General features: G+C 36.6%; 1 protein-coding gene across 1 annotated transcript in view; it reads left to right on the top strand.

Moving 5' to 3' along the window:
* Sec63 (SEC63 homolog, protein translocation regulator) overlaps nt 1-25,133 on the top strand; it is a 60,775-nt gene that overhangs the window by 2,212 nt on the left and 33,430 nt on the right. The window contains exons 2-5 of the mRNA XM_063253973.1: nt 12,699-12,798; nt 16,447-16,561; nt 18,535-18,647; nt 23,554-23,615. Coding sequence (XP_063110043.1) covers nt 12,699-12,798; nt 16,447-16,561; nt 18,535-18,647; nt 23,554-23,615 — 390 coding nt within the window. The remainder of the gene's footprint in view (nt 1-12,698; nt 12,799-16,446; nt 16,562-18,534; nt 18,648-23,553; nt 23,616-25,133) is intronic.

Raw genomic sequence — 25,133 nt, 5'->3', positions numbered from 1 at the left:
AGGTGGGGGAAGTTAGTATTGACTACTTGTATGTCATAGGCTTAAAATGTTACTTGATTTAATCTTTTTAGAAATGCAGTAAGATGGGTTCTGTGTTTATCCCCATTTTACAGATTAAAAAACTGGAACTTGGAAGGCTTAAGTAACTTCTGGATGATGGAGCCTGGATTAGAAGTTTTTTTTTTTTGAGTCAAGGTCTTGCTATGTAGTCTAAGCTGACCTTGAATTCCTTATGTAGTCCAGCTTGGCCTTGAACTCAAGGCAGTCCTCCTGCGCCCGCCTCCTGAGTGCTGGGATTACAGGCTTCTTGCCTGGCCCCCATTTTAGCTCCATGTTAGCCCTTTGTTTCCATACTCATAGACAGAAAATCATAGACAGAAAATCATACACAGAAAATTGGAAGTAGATTTGTCTCTCATTTTTATACTGACTCTTCGTTGTAAACTTCATAACTATACACATTTAGTGTATTTGTTTGGTCTTGCCCAAAATTTCCTTATGGAAATTAAGGAGGACACTTAAATGTCATTCTAGTCATTAAAGATTGTTGGACACTGTTTGCAGTTTTTTTATAGGTTTGCCATAACTTGAGTTGTTTCTTTAGAATGACGTAGTGTTACAAAGATGATTTCATCTTGAGAGCTTCCTTCAGAAGTCCACTTGGAATGTCCTGAGTATCAAAGTGAAATCTTGAATTACAGGTTCATATAAAGCTCTAAAAAACAATGTTCTCCCAAGTTTTGTAGCAAAATGCTAACTCACAGTTAGGCTAGTTAGTAATCTTCATTCATCTCACTTAGAAAATTATTGCATTTTCTTTTTGGAATATTGATTTGTTATTGGTGCTGTTTTAGACTGTTTAGGGCATGCTAAGATAGAAACATTTTCTAAAATCTGAAAAGTTTTGAATTCTAATGCTTCTGAATGTAGAATGTGGACATGTAGTTTTTGGTGAATATAAAACTCATGTTTTAATAGTTTTTGATGCCTAGTTTTCTTGTGAAACTATTAAGTAGTCAGGGGCGTGAGTTTGAATTTCAGAGTTCTGACAGTCCTAACTTTTCAGATAGATCCTTTGCATGAAAAGACTTGCTTTTCAAATATACATCTTTAAGTTTGTGTCTAAGAAGTTTTTATTTTGCTTTTTCTCTTTTCATGACATATTAGACTTTCAGATTCAAAGTTGAAAATGTGGTTCTTTGGGGCTAGACACTTGAGTGCATTAGAAAGCTTGGTACCATTTCACAATATGTGAAATCTAGGGTTTGGAAAATAAAGGTAGCTCGGTTACTAGCATATTTGATACATTAATTGAACTTTCTTATCTAAAACATTAATGAAATCCTTTTGCCTGTATTTTCATCTTAACGTTTTGAGCTAAGTGTACATAAAATTTACACTATGGTGGTGAAGGGTCCAATTTGTCTTACACTTGGTTGTTTGTAAATTGGTTGAATAAAATGTCAATACTTTTTTGACAATTATGGACTACAGCACCATGTGCAAAATGAATAATATGAGATGTTTGGAATGCCTTTCAACAGTGGTCCTCAGTTGTGGCTTCTTGCACTTGGAGAGCTTTAAGATTATAACAGATATTTCAGTTGTGGGTGCTATGTATTGCTTTTTTTTTCTTTTTTGAGACAGGATCCAGTTGTGCAGTTCAGACTGCCCTTGAGCTTACTTTGTAGCCCAGGCTGGTCTCAAATTTGCAACAATCCTCTTGCCTCAACCTCCCGAGTGCTGGGATTATAGGTATGTGCCACCATACCCAGCTGTATTGTTAAATTCAAAGTTCCTAAATTGTAGCTGTTTTTTGAGAGGTACAGTTGTGAGGAGAAATTCCTTTGAATGATATTTTGCTGGAGTTGTCATTTTATTTATTTATTTATGTATTATCGATACCAGGGATCGAACTCACTACCACGCAGGCGCTTATGCCACTGAGCTAAATCCCGCCCCCCCCCTTTTTTTCTCAAAACAACTGTAATAATGTTTATAACCAGTTTCTGGTAATCATTTACTCATAACTTTGCAAGTATTTATCATTGTGCTGAGGTTGAAACCTTACAAATTTTAGGTGTTCTGAACATTTTGAAAAAATTTCCCAGGTAACCTAGCCACAACTCACCTTTGATGTTGCCGGCAATACTATACTGTGACCTTTATGTGTACTGCCCACTTGCTTCTTATTGACAATTGTTGATGGTTGCCTAGTGCTTTTTTAGGTGATGGTATTGTTGATGTTGGCATGTAATTTCAATCCGTTATTTTTTTAGAGCATAATTTTGTTTGCTACTTGTTTGATTGACAATAGAAGAGTCATTTTAAACTGTTCTCATTGTTATACTAGGTTCATTATTACTGTATTTGACAAAAGAAAGTAACTGATTACTTGTGATTATTTGTAGAATTTAAAATATAAAAGTGTGTTTTCTTTCTGTAGAGATTCTTTCAAGATTCTTAGTTATTTTTGATCCCTCGATCTTTTTCAGTGCATATTTGACCTTACTCCTTTAACCTTTGCTTACTCCTTTGAACCCTGTTTCTGCAGCTCACCGAGCTTGCCTAAGGTCTTTAACTTCTATGTGTTTCAGCATAGTCATTTGTAAAATAGAGACACCATCCTGTTTCATAGAATTAAAGTAAGGTTTAAACAATGACTTAGGAGTAAAGTGTTTGAAACCGTCTGCTACATAGTGATGTACATTCGTTTTGATTGGGTGCTTAAATACTCAAATTTGGTTTTTTGGTGTTTGGAAGAATTAAAGCTTTATAAAATTACATTTCTTCATTCTGTGCTTGTCTCCTCTCAAACAGTATATAAGTGAATCATCTCTCTTACTTGGGAATGTAAATAAGAATCCAGTTCAGTGTGAAGTAGTATAGTAAAAATAAATACCCTGAATTTGAAAAGCTTTTAGGTTCCAGCCTGGTTGTCATTTAGTTATCTCTGAACTCCTGAGCCCCATTTTCTAGGGATAGTAATAATAATTTGCCCTTTTTCTACCCAGAAGTGAATATGAGATGCAAGAAAGAAATATATACAAACATGCTTAAACCTATACACATTGTATAAATTTTAATTTAGCAAATATTTGAGCTTTAACTTTATGTTAGATCATTCTTCTACATATTAGAGTCTGGCTTTTAAGTGTAACATTTTTCTTCAACTGCATATACTGAATTCAGAAAAGCACAGAAGATGAGAACAAAAGTTGCTTGCAGTTGCATCTCCCAAATCACCCCCTATAAACATTTGGTTCTGTGCAGTCCCTTTCGCCTTCATCCTCCCCAAAGGGTGATTTTACGTAGGTATAGCTACAAATGTCCCCCTTGAACCCCGGGTACAGTAAGTCATTTTGGTATGTGGCATTTTCGTTTTCATCCACATCTGAAAATTTTCTAATTGTGATTTCTTTGATCCATTGATGCAGAGTATAGTATTTAATTTCCATAGTTTTGTAAATCTTATTTCCATTATAACAATTATACTTCTGTTACTGATTATTAAGGTCACCCATGATCAGAGAAAAGGTATTTTGTATGGAATCTGTGGTATCTTCTTAACACTATTGAGACTTAATTCAAGGCCTGGTTTATGGTTTTTCCTGTAAAATACTTCATGTGCACGTGATGAAAATGTGATTCTTATTGGGAAAGCATTTCTGTTTATGTCTCTGTGAATCAGTTTATCAAGTGAAACTCTGTTTACCATGTTTGGTTGCTTTATCTGCTGTTGAGAAGGGAAAGTTAAGTCTCCAGCCACTATTGTGAAACTGTTTCTTCCTTGAGTTTTATGATTTATTTCATCATATTTTGATGGTCAGTAAGTACATAGGTGTTATCCTTGCTATATCTTCCTCTATCAAACTTTTTACTACTAATATATAGTATTATTTTATAACATTTTTTGCTTTGAAATACATTTTGTCTGTTCCTATAGCTACCCTTCCTGTCTTTTGGATATATACTGTTTGCATTGCAATATCTTTTTCATCTTTTCACTTTTAATCTCTGTGAATCTCTTATAGATAGCATATTTACATGGATCACTTTTTTTTTTTTTTTGTGGTGTTAGGAATCGAACTTGACATCATGCTTGCAAGGCAGGCATTGTGCCACTGAGCTGTGTCCCTGGGTGATCACACATTACTACCCATTCTGCCAGTGGCTTTTTTTTTTTAAACTTTTTTTTTCCTCAAATCATCTTTTTATTGAAATATTTTGTTATGCTTCTTAGCCAGCTGGGAATCCACAGCACCATTGTTGAGTTATCTGTGATGTCATGAGGGTGCTGGTTGTCCACACTGCCGCCCACAGACTAGGAAGTCTCCAGGATTTCTTTAATGGTTCCAGAGTGTTCTCTGGCTAGACACGGGTGCCCTGTCTGTCAGGCAGTGTTGCAGATCTCATCAAAAGTGCTATTTCCATTGTGTTTAATGTTTTTGTGATTTTTTTTTTTTCCTGTCTCTTGGTGGCTTCTTGAGGGCTCTACTGTCTTCCGTGATTAAGTACGTACGATACCCTATGGTAAGGATTAGAATGGCAGGTGGAAGGTGGCATGGGGACGAGGAACAGGAGTGAATTACTGTTTTGTGATTTAGGAAGTATTTCATGCAGAAGAGGTGATTTGGGACAGATCTTGAAAGATAAATAGGAGAAGGACACTGCATCCGCGGGGAGCATGTACAAAGGTTGACATGTTCAATGAATGGTAACAGGTTTGAAATGTGATTTGACTTAGGGTTGAGAAAGTCATTTTAAGAAGTCTATACTTTACCATGTAAGTTATTTGGTAAACAGTGGGGGTTTTAAGAAGAGTTATCACATATGGGCAGTTCTATTTTTGTGGAACATTGTGTGGAGAACGGTTTGGTGGGTGGGGTGGAAGGTGTTGGGTTCTGGATAAAGAGAAGCTAGATGGAGAGGGGAGTCTGTTTCAGAATGTGCTCCCCTGAGGTCAGAATGCAGAGGCAGGACTAGCGAGGACAGAGAATCTAAGATAGCTTGGACTACTTATTTGCTCATTTTCATCTTATTTCTTGCACCCCTTGAAAATTACTTGATGATTGGCTCAATTATTTTGGGGATTGAATGCAGTAAAAAGGATAGGGATATAAAGTTGTTTTTGTTTTTAGAGTAAGTTAGGTTATATTGGTCTCTTGAGTGAGTCTGTGACACAGATTAGCTTACAGCTTAGAGCGTACAGCCTTTTTTTAGTTTATTTTACTATGTTTGTAGTACATAATGTTTACATTCTTCATGGGAAGTAGGTACACGGAGATACATACATAACACATCTTAATTCCTTTCTTCATTCCCTTTCCCTTCCCTAGACTTTACATCTTGAAGGGATATTAGAGATCTAATAAATGTTTGAGCTGTTGTGAAGAAAAACTCCATCTCTAGTCTACCCTAACAGAGTATCAGACATATAATAGTATATGTGTACTTACGTCCTTCATGGAGGAAACCAGCTGGAAACTTGGTGGCAGAAGGACCTAGAATACAATATTTAGACTTTATAGATGTAGTCAAGAATGGGTTAATAACCAAATGATATAAAAATGCTCTCATTTAAAGGTTATGTTGCATCCTTGCTTGATTTGGGGAGAATCTGAGAAATAAAGATAGATATATTTTCATTTGCTCAGTTGTTTGTTCCTTCAATCATGCTTTTTATTCAGACAAAGAAGATCGGGGCTGGGGATTTAGCTTAGTGGCATAAGCGCCTGCCTTGCAAGCAGGCAGTCGTGAGATCGATCCCTAGTACCGATAAAAACAAAAAAGACCAAAAAAAAAAAAAAAAAGAAGATCCCAGTTTGTCTCTATATGTATCTGATTTCCTTTTAAAAAGTTTTTGTTTCTACATTCTCTGTTGATGAATGATGTTATATCATGTCACCATCACATTGTTTTTTGAAAGGCCTGTTCTCTCAATTTTGGCACTATGTTTGTCTCTGTGTGGACAGAGACTTTTCTCATGTGTATGCTAAGTCTTTTTACCTCCAGATTTTTGCTTGTATAGTTAAGTCTAGTTGTTACTGACTGAACACAAGCACAGCAGATGATACAACGATGAATGGAAAATATACCCGACATAAACTACTTAAAGGAGGAAAGGTTGGTTTCAGAGGTTTCAGCCCATGGCTTGCTCCAAGTCAGAAGTGTAGTGAGAAATGTAGAGGAAAGCTGCTCACCTCCTGGCAGCCAGGAAGAAGAGAGAGAGAGAGAGAGAGAAAGAGCCAGGGAAAAGAGCTGGGGACCAGATACGGTCCTTACGGCCATGTTCTGTGATCAGTTCCTTCAACTAAGCCCCTCTTTCTGCTTCCATCACCTCTTAGTAATGCCATCAGATTGTCATCAGTGGATTGATCCCTTGATGAAGTTAAGAGACCTCATCATGCAGTCACTTGTCTTAGGCCTCACCTCTGAACATTGCTTCCCTGGGAATGGAGCCCTCAATACATGAGTCTTAGGGGGATGCTTCATATTTAAATCAAAACAGTCACTGGTTATGGTTGTGATCTTGTTCAAGATACTTTCTGTCCCTTATCTCTAGAAGTGTTTTAGCTCAGGGGGTTTACTGTATGTGGTGTTTTAAGATTCTGCTGAGACCCACACCCTTGTGTTTTAGTTCCTCTCTTAGGTATCATTTGTTGACTTTCATACTGCTTGAGTGTGGCTGCGCCCATCCCGCTCTTCCTGCTGCTGAGCATTTTGAACTTCGTGCCTCATACATGTTCAGCACACACTGTACCACTAAGCTGCACCCCAGCCCTGAGTTTCTCTGTTCCTTTTGCCCTGTTTCAGAAATGCTTAACTTTGGGCTTGTTCTATAGATTGTAGATTAAGGTTAGAAAACAGAAGAGAGAAGATTGGAAGAAGAATGTACTACCGGGGTAGATACACTATCGGGAGACAAGATGTCAGGGTAGAGGACCTTCTGAAAGGGCTTTGGGCCCTGTGAAAGAGCACGCCAAGGAGTAGATGACATTTTCTCAGCCTCACTTGGAGTGCACTGTAATGTTTTAGAATTCTCCAGCGTGCTTTATTCAGTTCCTGGAATGCAGCTTGAAAAAGCGCCTCATCTTCTCTCTTTACTATTCTGGCTTAGAGATAGGTGATGATAAGAATCTCTGCATCCAAGAGATAAAAGAGAGATGTTTGATTTCCTCTTTTTTTGTTTTGTTTTGTTTTTGTTTTTTGAGGCAGGCTCTCACTATGTAGTACAGGTTAACCTTGAATTCACTATGTAGCCCAGGTTGGCCTTGAATTCACAGTGATCTTTCTGCCTCAGCCTTCCAAATACTAGGATTGCACTGTTTGCCCTCATGCCTGGCCTTGCTTTTCTCTTGAATGTTGACACTGCTGTAATAAACTTAATGAAAATGAAAAAGAGCTGTGTATTCTATTTTGTGTTACTGCAATAAATTTCCAAGGCAGGCTGACTTTATTAAAAACAAGAAGTTTATTTAGCTCACAGTGCTGGGGGTTGAAAGTCTAAACAGCATAGCAGTGTCTACAGCAAGTCCAAACGTGGCTGGCTGTGCACATGGGGTAAGAAGGATCCTGAAACAGGAAGCCAGAGAGACAGTTTCATCACAGTCCTTCTGAGGACGTGTCCTCAGTCACCTAAGGACCTTTCACTAGGGTTCACTTAGATTCCTTTCACCTCCCAAAATTGCCACCCCGGGTTTAAGCTTCCGACACAGGAACCGCTGAGGAGCACCCAGTATGGAGGCCCGTTTACTCCTTGGCTCCCCAATTTGTGTGTTGCTTTATCTTCAGTATTCTTTAATGCTGAAGTTCTTGTAGTTTTTTCTGGTAGTTGTTTTTTGTAAGTTTTTAACTGTGCTTTTATTAGTGGTAACATTTAAGTGTTTCTATCCTTTGCTCTTGGATTTCTTGGCTTAGATTTCTTTATATCATAGTTTCTGTTTTGGAGATGTAATTGAGATAAATGTAGTTAATGAGAACAAGAACACAGTGTATTTTGGCTGCTTTTGGGAACTGTCTAGATGTTGTAGTTATTTTTTATTAGAGGAAACCTGTTGTAATAAAATGGCTAATTCAAAAGCACATGCTATGAATCTGAACCTTGGTAAAGCTCCATTCCTAATCCACAATAGTATTTGCTTTTCTTTAGGTAACAACTGTAACTTTGAATAAGTTATTTAATCTCTCTGAGCCTCAGGTTTTTTTTAAAATAGTAATTAGAATAATTTTTTTGAGCTACAATAATAGCAACAACAATAACAATACTTACTTCCAGAGTGAGAGGTGTAAATGAGATGGTCAAGATGTTTAACAAATATGTATTAAGTGCTACCATTTTCCAAGGCCATTGTGTTAGACATTCATATAGGGGTGAATAGTGAACAGCAGGCGTGGTGGTGCACATCTATAATCCCAGCACTTGGGAGGCTGAGGAAAGAGGATCTGGGCTACCTAGTGAATTCAAGCCTAGTCCCTTGTGTTACTGTGCTAATGAGACCCTGTGTTTTTCTGGTATTTACATTTTGGAGTGTTGAAGAGAGAGAAAACAATAAAATACACCACACAGCAATAAATGTTATGAAGAAAGGTAGAATTTACAGAATATATTCCTAACGAGGTGATTTCAAATTGAGAATTGAGTGACAAAGGAGAACCAGCCCTCTCAAATTCTAAAGAATAGAGGAAAATCCTATTTCAGGCTGGAGAAATGGTTGGGTATAAAAGTTGTGTGCAGAGGTTTGGTGTGTTCCAGGAACAGAAGATCTAGTGGCAGAAGTGTGGCGAGTATGGTGAGGGTAAACGGAGAGAAAGCTGTCTGTAACCAGCGTGCAGTTCACTGGGAACAGTGGGATGGGCCTGAGTTTTCCTTTCCTTTATTCTTTTCTGATGGTGAGGGTTTAACCTAGGGCCTCAAACATGCTAGGCAGGCAACCTACCATTCATTTAAACTCCAGGTAGGCAAAATATTGCCAGGTTGCTCCAGCTGGCCTTGAACTTGAGATCCTCCTGCTTCAAGCTCCCAAACAGCTAGAATTGCAGGTGTGAGCCAACTGCCTGGCTTTTCCCAACTAGTAATGAGATGAAAAAGTCTTTTGACTAGTTTAAATACCCTTTCAGAGATGAAGTCCTGTCATCTTAAAATTTTTACTTTATAAATTTAGTTGCATATTTTAAAATCACATATCAAGAAGTGTATTGCTTAGTTTATCCCCTGACATTTCTGGAAATACAGTATTTGCAAATTCCTCGTGTATTTGACTTTAGTTCTGTTTGCTATTATCAAAGGTTTTTTTGTTGTTTTGGTTTTTTTCCTCCTGCTCTTTTTGGAATGGGATTTTGCTGTGTTGCTTAGGTTGGCCTTGTGCTCGTGTGCTCAAGGGCTCTTTCTGTCTTCACACTCCTGATAAACTGGGACTATATGGGTGAGCACCAGCATACCTGTACAAACAGCTACAGTACTTTTTGAGTCATCCAGCAGATTTCCAGAATATGCAGGTGTTTCATTTGCACTTATTTGGAATGGAGTGCTTTTGATTGTGAATTATGTTACCAACACTGGAAAATTTCTTCCAAAGCATAGTAAATGTAGGATTATGTAATAGGTGTTTTGATCATCCTATAGATATGTTTTTTATGTTTATACTGTAACCATTTTTATTTTTAAAGTATTCTTTCCAAAACTTGGTTACACTGACAGTTTAACAATTGTGAGATACACTTCAAGGGATGCTTATGTAATATGTTAATTAACTGATTGACTTGTTTGTTTTGCCTTCAGATGACACCAGGAATACCAAACAAGCATTAATTGATCTTGTTTGGGGCTGTCTTCTCTTAAGCTTTTTTGTTGTTTGGCTTTTTTAATCTTTTAAAATAAATAACAAAACTACCCTCATTTCCCTGTTTTCTGCAAGTGCTTGGATATACAATGATTCCCCACCTCAATTATAGTTTTAGGGAAATGGAAAATAATAATTCTTTTTACTTATTTTTTCTCCCAACCTTTCTTCTCCCTGTGTTCCTGATCTCAGGTCATGTCATTGACCTTGCTTTTAAAGCGCCTGGTATAATAGAGAACCGAGCTGGGGAGGAAGGAGGGAGAGGAAGAATTTGATTAAATTGGAGGCAGTTTTGTTTCCCAGGAAACAGTAGTACTAGCTCTCCCCAAGCCGCAGGGACTGCGCATGGTGCTGGTTCCCGACTGGGATCTCCTCCCTTGAGGCCTGGTTCTGTGATTGGTTTTTCAACGGAGATTGCTTTTGCCAGTTAGGTTACCCAGATTATATTTTTTGTAAATTCGTTGAGGTAAACATAACTTCAGTTTTAGGGGAAATATTCTTAAAGATAAAGCTGTTTTACCAAACATTGAGCCATAGTCTCAATTGTAGACTTTTTATTTAAAATACAGGTTAGTTTTTAACCCTTTTAAATATCTGGGATATTTACAAGTTGCTTGTAAGTGAAAACATTTTATAATTTATTTATAACACGTATGTTATCTTGGTTAACATCAAAAAAATGGTGCCAGAAAATTTACATGTAAAACCTTATGGATGTTAGACTTTAGTGTGATAGACTCATTACCAGTGTTCTTTGGTGATATTTGCCAAAGCATTTAGAGGTGAAGTGTACTGATGTCTGCATCTTACCCTAAAATAACTGAGATTAAAAAGGAAAAGAAATAGAAAAACAGCTAAGAGCTATAAAATGCTAACAGTTACTTGATGGATATTATTTCTTGAATTTTTTTCATCTTTTCTGAAGATTCTTAAAGTTAAAAAATTCATAGTAACAGGAAATAAAAATAATTTAAGAAGTATATTTCAGCATTATGAGAAATGACTTACCAGAGTAAAAATATATTACATTAGGATAAATCATGTGGGGAAATTAGAATAGTTTTATTAATTTTTATGAATACTTATGGTAGGTATGAAATTCCTGTTGTCTTTAGAATTCACTGAGTTCATTGAAAAATGATGAAACTTATTTTAAAATAACAACCTTATGTCAGGAATTACATCTTTTGTAACTCTTAAATTATGTTGAAAAATTTTAGATGCTAAATAAGAAATCTGCAAGAAGGTATGTGATCCTTCTTTTGTGGTAAGCATACAAACAAGTTTGAAGACCTCAGCTCTGGGAAATACTTGTTCAGTTTTCTTGGGTTCTATGAATATGTGCTAAGAGTTTATTCAGTTATATTACAGCAGATTGTCTGAGATAGATCCGTATCACCTGTAACAAGAACACTGTATAGTTTATGACGTATGACCATACCTGTAACCTTCCTGAGACCCAGACTGTCTCTGGCTTCACTAAAGTGCATTTGCTTACAGCAGTCATAGTACATCATGATCATGATACATGTTTGTGTATTTTACTATTGTTTTTGGTACTACATATTGAACCTAGTTCTTTATCCATTAGACAAGTAGTTCACCCCTCAGCTAAACTTCTAGTGCCTTTTTATTTTGAGACGGGGCCTCACTAAATTGCACGGGTCGGTCTTGACTTTGGGGCCCTCCGGTCTCAGCATTCCGAGTAGCTGGAACTGTAGACATGCTACTGCCCCTCTTTATATTGTTATTTAAATCAAAAAATTGATTTATGACTTTGGAATTTATTTTATACTTCTAGCTGTTTCATTAGACTTAGTGGTGTTTAACTTGAGGTCTTACACAGCAATTTGGAATGTGTCCCATGAATATTTAGTAAATGGTACCATGACACTGTTTATGGATTCTCCTAAAGAGTTAATTTCTAGGTTAGAAGAGTGGTGCACATGGTGCTACAAGTACAGATTATACAGGATCACGTGTGTTGAAAATTATATATGCTACTCCTGCCTGGGGGCATGAGGGGACCGGTCCTTATATAGATCAAGCGGTCTGGTTCGTGGAGAGACATGAGCGTGGTTCTTATGACACCTTATCAGATATTTCCTTGATTTTATATTGAAAGTGGGAGATTGTAAAAGCTTAATTTGAATGCAATTTTTTTTTTTTGGTTGTCTTTTTGAGACAAGGTTTTGCTATGTAGTTTAGACAACCTTGAACTCAACTTTGTAACCTGGGCTGGCCTTAAACTCCTAGCAATCCTCTTGCCTCTCCGCCTCCCAAGTGCTTGGGTTGCAGACGTGTGCTACCACGATCAGCTAAAATGCAAACCAAAAAGCCTGTGTTTTCCTTTCTTTTTTGTGTGTGTAGATAGATAAGTAGGTCAGGCTGGCCCCAGGCTCATGGTGGTCTTCTGCCTCTGGGTGCTGGGGTTACAGGACTGTGCCACCATGCCTGCTTTAGCTTCTTTAATAAGCAGTGTTTTAACTCTTTCATACTTTTTTTATATACAAGAAGAGAGTTGCTCAAAAGTACTGATTGTGTAACTAAGTAGTTTGGGTTCAAATGGGTTTTTACATATATTCAAAGAGAAGTTGGGTTGGGGAGTTCAGCAGCACAGTGCCTGCCTGCCAGGTGTGAGGTCATGAGTTTGATTCCTATGATCAAAGAGAGACAGACAGACAGACAGACAGACATTAATTCTCATACAGAATAGCTGCCTAGTAAATTTTCCTAGAGGTTATTCAAATAGATATCATTTTGTGTAGGATATCAACGTAGTAATGATGGTACGATACTAGCTCTGGTTTTGATTTCACTGTGAGAAATGGCTTAACTTATTTTTTTTCTTGACAGAGCAAATTCGACTAAAGAATATCAGAAAAGTATATGGAAGATGTATGTGGTATCGTTTGCGGTTGTTAAAACCCCAGCCAAATATTATCCCCACTGTAAAGTAAGTAATTTCAGTAAAAAGCATACTTACTGCTTTTAATCTTTTCTAGGTATCATACAAAATAAGGGTACATTGATCACTAGGACATGTGTCTGTAAATAATTTGTGGACTATAACAGAAGTAAGATAATTAGTAAGTCTGAGAGGTGTCTGAATATGGTGGCTTTGGAATCCAGGGGTGGAGACAAAAATAAGTCACATTTTGAATGAAGACTTTATGTAAGTTGTGATTTGAGTTTTATGTTAAAGTTTATAGGGAAATCTTTTAAAAATTTCAAAAGCATGGCAGTGACATGGTCAAGTTGGAACTTAAGGGTGATAATTAAAGTTTATTGAGCACATACGGTATGAGAAGTACTTTATTGTTATCTTATTTAAGTCTGTGTTAACTACAAAAGTAAATTTTTGCTTTTCTCAGACTGAGATTTAGAAAGCCCGAGCTCACGCAGCTAAAATTTGCAGAGCCAGCAACCTAGCCATGCTTTTTTTTGACAGGATACTTTTAAACAGGGCACTGGCGTGTTCACTGAGAGTAAGTCTGTTGGATTCTGTGTTAATTCAGGGGGATTAAACTGTATTTCTTCGTAAGCTTTGACTATCTTGGTTAGTTCCTTTGTAAAGAGAGGCAAACTCAGCTTTGCTCGTAAGTGTTAATCAGAGATGTGAAACTAAAGGCACAGTTAGGCTTGACAGGGCAGCTTTCTGTTCATTTTTGTTATCTTTGCTGTTGGCTTTCATATTGAGTTAAGCTGTGAAACATTAGGGACAGTATTTTTTTACCTCTCAATCCTTTTTTTAAAAAACTAGTTTTGTTTAATACTTTTTTGGCACATAAATCTCATTTTAAGAAAAAAAGACTAAAAACACTTCTGAGGTTATTTTATTTTTTTGTGTGTTTAACGAACTGATTTACTTAAATCAAAGTGTAGATGAAAAAAGTAATTAGATTCCAGTAACAATTTAGATAAGGTTAGAAACTTTCAAAAAAATTTTTTTTGCTACTTGATTTTGAAGGGTACTTTGAAAACCAAGAGTTGTATGATGTTTCTCTTTTCAAAGCATTCCTGAAATTGAGGTTTATAATAATTAGAAGTTGTTTCCAAAATGACATATAAAACGTGCTTACAGAAAAAAATGTGTGATTTCACGAGATAGTAATTGCTGAAGCTGCGTGCAGGGAGAAGGCCTGTTTCAGAGGAACCAAGTGTGGTCCGAGGAGATCTGGCACAGAGCGTGATGTCGTCCATTATGTTTTCCATCTTTGCTTTGGCTCTCAGGAAGTTAAAGAGAGCATGGTTAGGGGGCTGGGGATTTAGCTCAGTAGCATAAGCGCCTGCTTTGCAAGCAGGCAGTCGTGAGTTTGATCCCTGGTACTGATAAAAACGAAAAAGACAAAAAAAAAAAAAGAGAGAGCATGGTTAGTGGTTGTGGAAATTTTTGCCAGCTTGATACAAAACTGAGTGAGATCCAGTGCCCAGAACACTCCAAACAAGTCAGGAGAAAAAGTTCTGGTTTATGCTCTTTGTGCCTATAATTATCGTCTCCTGTTGCTCATCTTGGAGAAGTTAAGGATTGCTTCTTGAAGGTAGATCATTCGTATTGTTTTACTTTATATTTTTTGTTAGTGTATATTTCTCATATGTATTTATCATATTGATCAAAGGACATTTGTACCTGTACATGCCTTCTTTTTTTTTCTGTCCTCTTCTTTCCCTTCACCCCTTCCGCATTTACTAAAGCTTTGCTTCTGGGTTTTGTTTTGTTTTCGTCCTGGAGAGTGAACTCTTGATCATGGCCTTGAGTTTGTGAGGCAGGCACTTGATGCCGCTGAGCGAAATCCCCGTCCTTGTTTCTGTTTTTTCCTTTTATTCTCTTTTCCCCTTTGCCTGACTCCCCTTCACCTTTTATGAGACAAAGTCTCACTGTGTAGTATTGGCTGGCCTTGAGCTCAGTTATGTAGTCCACGCTGGCCTTGAATTCTCGGTGATTCTCTTACCTCAGCCACCTGAGTGCTGGAATTACAGGTGTGCACCACCATGGTGCCCAGTGGCACGGTGATATTTTAGACTTGTGTCCAGTTTATTTCACTTAAGATTATGTTCCGGAGGTGTATCCATTTTCCTACAAATGACTGAAGCTCGTCCTTCTTTATGGCAGAGTGGTACTCCGTTGTATATGAATACCACATTTTCTTTACCCATTCATCTGTTGATGGGCGTATGGGCTGTTTCCAAGATTTAGCTCTTATAAACTGTGCTGCTGTAAACATGGATATGTGTGTATCACTGTGGTGCAGTGCTTTTAACTCTACCTAGGAGGGGCTTGTGTCGAGTCTTAAAGGATGAATGGAATTGCTGGAGGTAGAGAGGGGGAATAGGAATTTTTGGTAGAAAGATCGGAGTCCAAAAAGCATGATGGTTGTGAAACCTTAACACACATTGGGAAAATGAGGGGTTGGTTTTGTTTGAAAAATTAGGATGATAAAGGTAAGCAGGTGAGTAGGAAGTTATCACTCCACATGATTCCAGATGAGAGGGTTGGAATGCACTTTAAGCTCGTTCTTACCGTAAGAATTAAACACTGGTAAGATTTTACAGTTTGGAAGACAGTTCAGTCTCTTTGTACTCCTGTGATTAATTTTGTTTTTGTTTTAACAAATCCTGTTTGGTATAACAAATTGCTATGAGAGGATCATATAAAAATAATCATTTCATTTTATCACCTAAAGATAGCTACTGCTGATACAATGATTACTTTATATACTTATTTTTAGTTCCTATTTTATTTACAGAAAGTGTATTTTACAGAGTTTGAAAGTGGTTTTCTCTTTTACATTCAACACAGCAACTTTTACTTTTGTGGCCTGAAAGTATTTCACTGTATGATTTTACTGGTTTGTTTCACTACCCTTTTATATTATATACACTTAATTCTAGATTATTTTTTTCCAAAGTTCTTGAAGTGCAGTTATAGATGGGAAGGGTATGTTCTTCATTAGAGCTTTCAAACCTATTGACAGGGAGTGTTCAGAGTATATGTGTTTCTGTTTTCTTTAGCCTCTCCAAAACGGACTCCAGCAGTGGTCCTTTAAAAACACTTATTAAACCCAACATATTGAAGGGGAGAATTACATGTTCCTCTCTATATTTTTAATGAATACACCTTTGTGTGTCTGTATTGGGTATGAATGTTCCATCGGATAGCTGTATCATGGTTTGTGTATCTTGTAAAGGCTTACTTGCTTAGTTTCCTATAAATGAAGATTAGATTGTCTCCAAAGATTTACTGTTATCAATTAGGCTGTTTATTCATCTTTGCACAATTGACCGGTTATTTGTAAATAAAATTGCCCTTGACCAAGCAGTTACAGCAATTACACTTTTTAGTAAGATAAAGTCTTTTCTTCACTTTACATAGCTTAATGAATACTATCTATATAAATGTATATAATATATAGATGTAATTAAGTGAGTCCAATAAATGAATAAGTTGAATTAACTTCTATACTTGAAATTCTGTTAATAGTAAGTGAGAAACTGTATTTTTTTATGCCCAGACCTTGACAAAATGTCATTAGACTAGACAGACCTTCACAGGAAAGCCATTCCATTGTATTTATTTGTACTTCATTTATCTTTTTCCTAACAGAAAAATAGTTCTGCTTGCAGGATGGGCATTGTTCTTATTCCTTGTGTACAAAGTTTCCAAAACAGACCGAGAATATCAAGAATACAATCCTTATGAAGTATTAAATTTGGATCCTGTAAGTAGTTTTATTATATAGTATTGTTAAGGCCGTGTCTAAAAGAAATTAGTCCATGCCAAAAAGAAACAGACCTTGGTCAGTTAAATTTTTTATTATGTTATTATCATTCTAGTTGTAGCTTTTTCAAAGCCTCAGCTTTGGATTGCCATATTATTAAGGACTGAAGTTAAAAAGACATGTGTGTGAGAATGGTTTAATGAAAAGTTATAAATAAACTGGTAGGTTATTTGTCTTAGTTAGAATGATACAAATCATGTCAACTTGTGTTAACTGACATTTAAGCAATTTATGAAGGCTGGAGGGGACTTATAGGGAACTGGTATCATCAGAAAAATTCAGGCTATCATTGGGTATATTTCTTAGGTTCTTGATTGAATTTGATTAATTAGTCCCTATAGAAAATCAGTCTTTTGAATATATCATTAGAGCATTACCACTGGGGCAAGGTGTGGTGCCGCGTGCCTGTAATCCCAGTATGTGGGAGGTTGAGGCAAGAGTATCTCTGAGTTTGTGGCCAGCCTGGCCACATAGTTTAAGACTAGCCTGGAGTGTACACAGTGATACCCTGTCTCAATAATGAAATGAAATAAAATAGATCATTAGAACTGAAATTAATAGTAGAAACGCTGTAGCTTTTTTCAGGTAGAGAAAACAAATTTGAAAAACATGTTTTGTTTGGGGTCCTGTTGCTCTTTAGCGGTCAGGTTGAATCCAGTGTCTTTCAGCTTTTACCCCCTAACCACAGATTGGTAGTTTTGTCTTTGTTTTGTTTTTAACTTCTGGTTTACTAAATAGATAGCTTAATCCAGAGAGAGCCGTACAAAGGAAGGAGTATGTTAATCTTCTGGTTTTCTGCTTTGTAGAAGAAAGTTTGCATGTAATCTTGGCAATCAGGGCAATCAGGGCAACAAAAATTATATGGAAAATTATTGTTATATATTGGGACTGATTAGGAAACAGGCTAATTTATTAAGTGTTTACATAACATTAAAATACTATTAACCAGTCAAAACCAAGTATTCGGTAGGTTATAAGAGAAGTTAACTTTTTAAAATTTTATTTTAAAGAGAATAAAACCAACAAAACAAAACAGAATAAAGCCAATCAAAACAAAACAGTGTAAGTGACACAGGATTTCAAAAGAAGATAATAAGAAATCAGCAATGGTTACCATAATGCCTCTTGGCTTCAGAATAGCTGCCCATACCTTCAGACTCACTAAAATCAAACGAAACAGAACAGAACCAATTTAAAAAGACAATGAATACAATATAGGACTTCAAAATAATACTAAATTCAAAATGCCTACCATGGTATATTTTGCTATCTTCGAAATAGCTGCTCATGTCATCAGTGACAATGAATAAAACAAGATAAAACAGTAAAACCCAACCAAACAAAACGAGAATGATACAGGATTTTGAAACAAAATAATAGAGAATTAACAATGGCTGCCACCGCTTCAGAAGGAGACCCCCATATATGCTATACTGCATATTGGTATCCTCTTAGTAGATTATTAGACTACCAGCTGTAGGCCTGTAAACTCAGTGAAACACTAAACACTACAAGCATTAAGTTCTCTTTTACCTCATTAGTTATCATCACAGCCTGTGTTTCTCCAGGAGAAGTTAACTTTTGATTTGAGGGGTTTTTGAATCAGTCTTAATTACTGTGATCATTTTTTGATATTTGAATATCAATGTGCTTATATTATTTAAATTTGGCCATGTGTGGTTTTAGTCTCAAATCATCATTTCCTGCAGTAAAGTAAATATGTAGGACCAAGTAAGTATGTTTTTATTTAAAAATATGCAAGATAAAATTTATGGGACAAAATCTGTAGAATGGAATAAATGTCACTTGTCAGGATATTGAGTATTTGTGTTTGGAATAGGTTTAAAATAGGAGATAATAATTTCTTTATGTGGTGCTTGTTTTTACTAAGACAAAGTTTTCTTGTTTTTAAGGGAGCAACAGTAGCAGAAATTAAGAAACAGTATCGTTTGCTGTCACTTAAATACCATCCAGATAAAGGAGGAGATGAAGTTATGTTCATGAGGATAGCAAAAGCTTATGCAGCGTAAGTTCTACCGGCCCATTGGCACATTTTATCTACTTATTTATTTTTTCCCATTTTTAAAAATAAGTTTATTGGTACATTTTAGGTACACATAATGATCACATTCATCATAGGGATTTGTAGCTGTACATAATGTAACTTGATCCTTTTCCCCTCCTATTCTGTTGCTTCCCTTTAATACCTGTTCCTCTCCTTACTTAGAAAAACTTAGTTTCCATTTTTTCTTCCTTGTTTTTTCTTTTCGCTTTCCTTTCCCCTGTCCCTTCCCTAATTCCCCTTCCCATTTGAACGTGTTCTACCTATTTCATAATATGTGTTATACATTTTGGTCTTTATTTAGACTTTCAGGTTCTCATACGAGAGAAACTGAAACAATGCAATATTTACACATGGCAGATTTATTTCACTTAAGTATGGTCTCAAGATGCATCCATTTACCTAGAAATGTCTCAAGTTTACCCTTCTTTATGGCTGAGTAGTACTCTGTTGTATAAAAAAGGTACATCCCATTATACATTTTAAAGAGAGATAAAGATAGTTTTCTGTTTTAATAAATTAGGTGTCCTATGCTTTTATCAAATGCTAGCTTCGTATGTTTGAGCATGTCATTTATGGAACTTCTCAGCAGCTCTAAAATTGTACTTAAACCTTAACTTTTAAGGAATTCAGAGTTGGCGCTTAGCGTAATGATTTTGCCATGTGATGTTAGTTTAATTAAATAGTAAATGATGACATGTTAATTGAGCTTTTTTTTTTTTTTGGTACCGGGAATCAAACTCACGATTGCGCGTTTGCCAGGCAGGCGCTTATCCCGCTGAGCTAAATCTGCAGCCCCAACTGAGCTATTTTCTAAGCATTCTGAATAGAAGATGGTAGATGCGTACTTTGTTATCATTTTGAGGCTTTTTATTAAACTGGATCTGTTTCTCTTGTTTTCACAATGCACTTGTCTCATTTGAACTATTTAGCGGCAAATTTAATTGTTACTTTCTTTTTAGATACTTTCTGGAATTTCATTGTGATAAATTTCTAGTCTGTTGTCAAATATTGTACTAGTTGAGGTATGGATTTTTAAATTCTCCTTTTTTATTGGTTAGAAACTGAAGAATCTTTTCAGAACATGCACATAATGTTTTCCTTATTGGATTCAATGCAGTTAAGTGAGGTATGTTATTATAAAAATACTAGTTTCAGTGCATGGCATGTGTACATTTGTGCATTTATAAACTTTGAGGAACATTTTTGTGTGAGAAGATGGAGTATATAAAATTAGAAGTACTCTGCGTGTTAATGTTACAAAAGATAAAAGAGCAGGAACCCTGAGGGCTCCTGCTGGGTGCATCATCCCAGTTCACCACAGAGCTGTTCTGTTGTGTTCCAGGGAGCACTCAGGGATGTATAATTTTGCAAACTAATTTAAAGAATAGACATAAACAGTAGACTCACATACACTCTAGCAAACCGAACGTGGCATGCGAATGACAGAAACTGGGGAGTGTCCTGTGCGTTTTCATGCTTAGTGCACCTGTTGCCTGCATTTTCTGTGGATTGCCGGTGACATATATGAAAACTATGATTTATAGTAAAGCAGTGCTGTCCAGGAACTTGTAAAGTGGGTGCATTTTCTGCGCAGCTGATGACCTTCACGTTGCTGTTTTTCAGTTGATGCCTCTCTTCTCTCTCAGTGTGTCTCCTTCAAGCATTTGCTCTCTTTGCATAAATATTGCTGTGCCTTAATTGCTTCTTCAGGGAATTTAAGATTCCCGAATGAAATCAGATAGGCAAGATTATTTAATTTGTAGCTTAATTCTTATGCTTTTGTCCCTCTGTTCCCGGACTTCTGTAACAAATTCATGCTTTTTTTGCTGGTTCTTTTCATTATGTATGGTAACTTCCCTAAAAAGTGCAGAAGAATAATGCTTTTAGTTTCAAGCTTAGTTTTATGATAAAGTTATAGAATATTTTATATGTAAAATATCATAAATAGTTGTCAGTTTTTCATCCCAAATGATTGTTGGACCCAAAACTTAGAGTGCTCTTATGATTTGTACAAGTCCAACTAAATTAGGCAAAGGTATATATTTTAGTAAATACAAGTTCTGAGTAATGTATTTAAACTTCCTGTCCTGTAGTAGTTCCAGCTTAACTCAAACAACCTCTGCAATGCAGTTACATAGTCCTTGATCTGCAAAAATATTTTTAGGATTTGCTTTGATTATTTGGAATATTTTTATCTTCCTTTATTTGCCCATTATAAGACCATAAATTAGGTGGGCTGTTCCTGTTTTTTCAGTTGGATTATTTATTTCCAAGGTATTAGATTGTTGCATTGTTCATTTCATTCTCCTGAACACAGTCAAGATTGGGCTTTCATGTGTCAGATCTGTCTATATGGTGCTGTGGGGTAAATGGGCAGCGTAGGTATGACTTTGAAGATATTTTTATTTTTTAAAAAGCATGTATTTCCATGTGCTCCTGTACATGAATGCATAACCCAATTTTATGTAGCTAACTCTGGGTTGATCTTAAAATTTAATGAAACCATTCTCTATATCAGCATTTAGATTAATGTATATAAAATTCATTATATTTCTAATATGCATTTTTTCCCAGTGTCAAGGGAGCATAGGTGGGCTGGGCATGGTGCTACATGTCTATAATCCCAGCACTTGGGAAGCTGAGGCAGGAGGATTGCTGTGAGTTTGAGGCTAGCCTGGACTAAACAGCAAGACCATATCTAAAAGAAAAAACGAAAAAGGGTTGGGGGCATAGATTTTATTAGATTCTTTATAGGATTTATATCCTTTCCTCTCCCCCAAAAGTCAAGATATACAGTCATGCTTAGGAAACTCTATTCACTGCATTTTTGAAAATTATAATCATATCACTGGTCTGAAGTTTGCTGTGTTATACTGAAGTCACATAGCTTCTACACAGTTTAAATACTATTTTTTACATTTCACTTTTTGAAGCATTTTATTATTTGTATGCATTACACTTCTAGAAAAAGAATCCCCAAGGTTTCCCTCCCTGTGTTTCTTAATTTTGCCTCTTCATGTTATATGATGCTAGGTGAAATTGTGCAGTGAAACCACACTGACAAAATGGGAGCAGATTATTTTGCTTTTTCTAGATCTTTAAGTTATACATCGAATCTAGGAGTGGTAGTTTCACACTTGTTTAACTTGATTGTGAGGCTCACCATAGCTTTTCCAGCTCTGTGATCATCAGTGATGTAAAAATTCACCAGGGTTTTCATCCTTCATCATGGGTTAGAAACGGGATTGTGAGTTGGAGCGTGGCCTGATAACCTGGCATTTGTTTCTCTCCTCCGTGTTGTTGATGCTCTTGAGAGCATCAGGCAGGACGTAAGAGCACACCATTAAGGGGTGTGGTTAGATGGTGGGAAGTCACATTAATTCTTAGGAATGGTAGTGAAGGACTCCAAAAAGGCAAAAAGTCATTTGCTTTCTTAAATTTACTTTTAAAAAAGTTACTGATTTCTTGAATTTGTATTCACATGGTCCCTGTCATGTGGCAGTTGGAGTTAATGTCATTATAAACAGGTGTATATGCAAATGTAGGTTGCAAATCAGAAGTGTTTCTGTGATGTGCACTGTGCTTTATTTTGCACAACCTGAGGGTGTTGTATAGAGAACTAGTTCATTGTTACTATCAGGAAGGCAGAAGAAAACAGAATTATTTTGGCGAGAAAAGTCTGATTGAGAGACAGAATGTGGAGAGAAATAGCTAAATCTCTGGGTTTGACAAGAAAAGCAAAACAAGTATTTTGAGAAATATTCTTCTCTAAGCTGAAAAGGTACCTTAGCACTACTATTATCTTGGAACCAAATGCTTTTCAGTGGCTCCTATATTTTATTGTGATCCTGCATCAAATAATAGGGGAATTATAGTTAAATAAAGACTAAAAATGTCAAGGAACTCATTTAATGAATGACCAATTTGATGTTTAAAAATTTTCTCAAATCACTGAAAAGATGTAAGTATACTTTTTGTTGTCTTATGATAATATTTCTTCATTGTGTCTCTCAACTTAGATCTATGTTGAAGAGGGATTGTGTTGCCTCTTAAGTTCTGGGAGATAGAAATGTGAAAATTATGTTTTTACATATACAAAATCTTTGCCAATTCTATAGGAATGACTCCTTATTACTGGTCAGTTTTTGTGGTTTGGTCGTGTTTTTTCTTAATCACTTTGTAAGGTTTTTGAAGGGATTATTTCTCTAAGTGCCTTTTAATATCTACACTGGGAATCTGGAATGAAACCATTTGACTCTGTCTTAGCCATTGTATTTAGTCATTTAAAAATCACTGTATTGCTTTCATTTTGCCTTGGCTAGGAAGCTGTTGTTTAGGAGTATAACTGGTGGTTGGCTTAGGAGAAAATTCTGATCTTATAATGCTATTGACCTTTCCACAGCAATGAAGTTTTACAAGTGCTGTGCATTCGTTTCTTTGAGAATGTGGTACCAGTGTTGTGGAGAGAGCTACATTATGCGTTCTTCATACTTTAAACATATGTGGTCAGTTATCGTTAAAATGTAAATATACTCTCTGAATAAATTTTGGAAAATGCATGAAAATGGAAAGGGAAAAAATTATGAGTAACCCTCTTTGCCTTCTCAGAAAATGTCACGGCCTTTAAATTTCATCCCTCTTCACCTCGCTTCACTTGAGAACTTCTGGTCAACAAGGACTTTGTATCAAGGCTCAGCATTTAGCATTTTCTGTTGGCACAGCATTTCCTGCTCCCTACTCCCACCTCTCTTCTGTTTTCAAACTTTTCTTCATTCTCTAAATTAGTATCTTCTAAGAAGTAAGTTGGTATGTACATATGTTGCAGATGCAGCCCTTTGATTCTGCAACTTTGTTCTTTTTATGCTAGTTTAACAGATGAAGAGTCTCGGAAAAATTGGGAAGAATTTGGAAATCCAGATGGACCTCAAGGTAAATAATGAGTGTAAAATATTGGTCTTACAGTATATATCATGAAAATGTTAGCTATATTAAAAGATTAAAAGTATTTTAATCTTATGAGTAGAAAAATTATAGTCACAAAGAGTTAAACATAAATTGAGATTATTTAGATTTATACTTCATTCTTTTTCTAAAGACTTTTGAGACATGGTTTGGAGAGAAGAGTAGTCACTGTCATTAATCATTTCAGTAGATAAAGTTACATTAAAAATACGTTTTGTTTTTTACTGTTAACGGTTTGTGTCTAGATGTCACCCCAAAGCCTCATGAAGTCAGGGGTGGCAGGCTTTTCAGGGGTGACCAAATCTAGAATTTGTGGTAATTCATGGTCCAATATTGGGATTAAGGGTTGAATGCTGCACTTGGCCTGGTTCAGGCAGCCTGCGTATAATACAAGGGACGGAAAGAGTCTCTTCCTTGTTGCTTCTGCTGTTTTCTGCTGCCATGATCTGTGTCCCCTCTGCCATGTACCACTCTGCCTTGGAGCCATCCCATTATGAACTGAAACCTCTACAGACTGAACTAAATAAATCTTTCCTGTCTTAACTGTGGGTGTCAGACATTTTGGCTCAGCAACAAGACAAAAGTAACCAAGACAGAATTTGGTAGCAGAAGTGAAATTTGTGACTATATTTGACCATGTGGTTCAGGAGCCTTTGGGAGTGGCTTTTGGGGAAGTTTTGGAATGATTTGGAGATGCTGTCTGAAAAACCAGAGCTGGAATACCTCTTAAGCTGAACTGTATGGGAGATTCTGGTCAAAGCTTAGAAGACCGGAAGTCTGATAGAAGTCTTTTCCATAAAGACCAGGCTTGGAAGATTTCTGCTGGGAAGGACTGCACTGGCTGTTGGACTCCAGAAAGTATGTGCTGTGGCTTGGCAGAAAGTTTGTCTGTATTTTGCTCGTGTCCACAAACTTTGCCTGAGACTGAGTTTAAGGGCGATGGACTAATCTTGTAGAAGAAATTTTGAGACAGTTGAATGTTGAGGTGATAATATGACTACTGTTGGGAGCTTTTAGCCAGATGTATGTTGAAAATAAAGAGCAAAGAGCCCCACAAGGTGATTTAAAATGTGAGCTTGGACAGAAAGGAAGCTGCAGTAAAGATGTGGACTGCCAAGACAGAGCAGACGAGATCTTGATTGCCGAGAAAGAACAGGAGAATAGAGAAGGTAGCCTAAGGGTATCACAAGAAGCAGCAGGACACCACCTTTTGTAGCATCAAAATTGCAAAATTGAAAGACTTTAAGAAGAGAGTCCAACAGTACCATGTTCCAGTGGCAGCCTAGAGAATTCATTCCTCAGAATTGGATTCAGAGTACTCAGTGTTCCAGGCACTAGACCCCTGCAGCCAACAGAGGAAAGCCAGGCTACTGCCCACCTGGCAGCAGATCTTGGCATCATCCATGTGGTGCTGGTTTTAGGTACATGAAAGATGAAAGAGCTGTGGGATCAGGAAGGCGCCCACTCAGGTTTCAGAAGGCCTTG

Source organism: Cavia porcellus, unplaced genomic scaffold (genome assembly GCF_034190915.1).
Source record: "Cavia porcellus strain 051 isolate PalLab524CR breed Dunkin Hartley unplaced genomic scaffold, mCavPor4.1 scaffold_7, whole genome shotgun sequence".
Classification (NCBI taxonomy): domain Eukaryota; kingdom Metazoa; phylum Chordata; class Mammalia; order Rodentia; family Caviidae; genus Cavia; species Cavia porcellus.
Note: the sequence above shows the minus strand (reverse complement) of the source record. Positions and strands in the feature narration are given on the sequence as shown.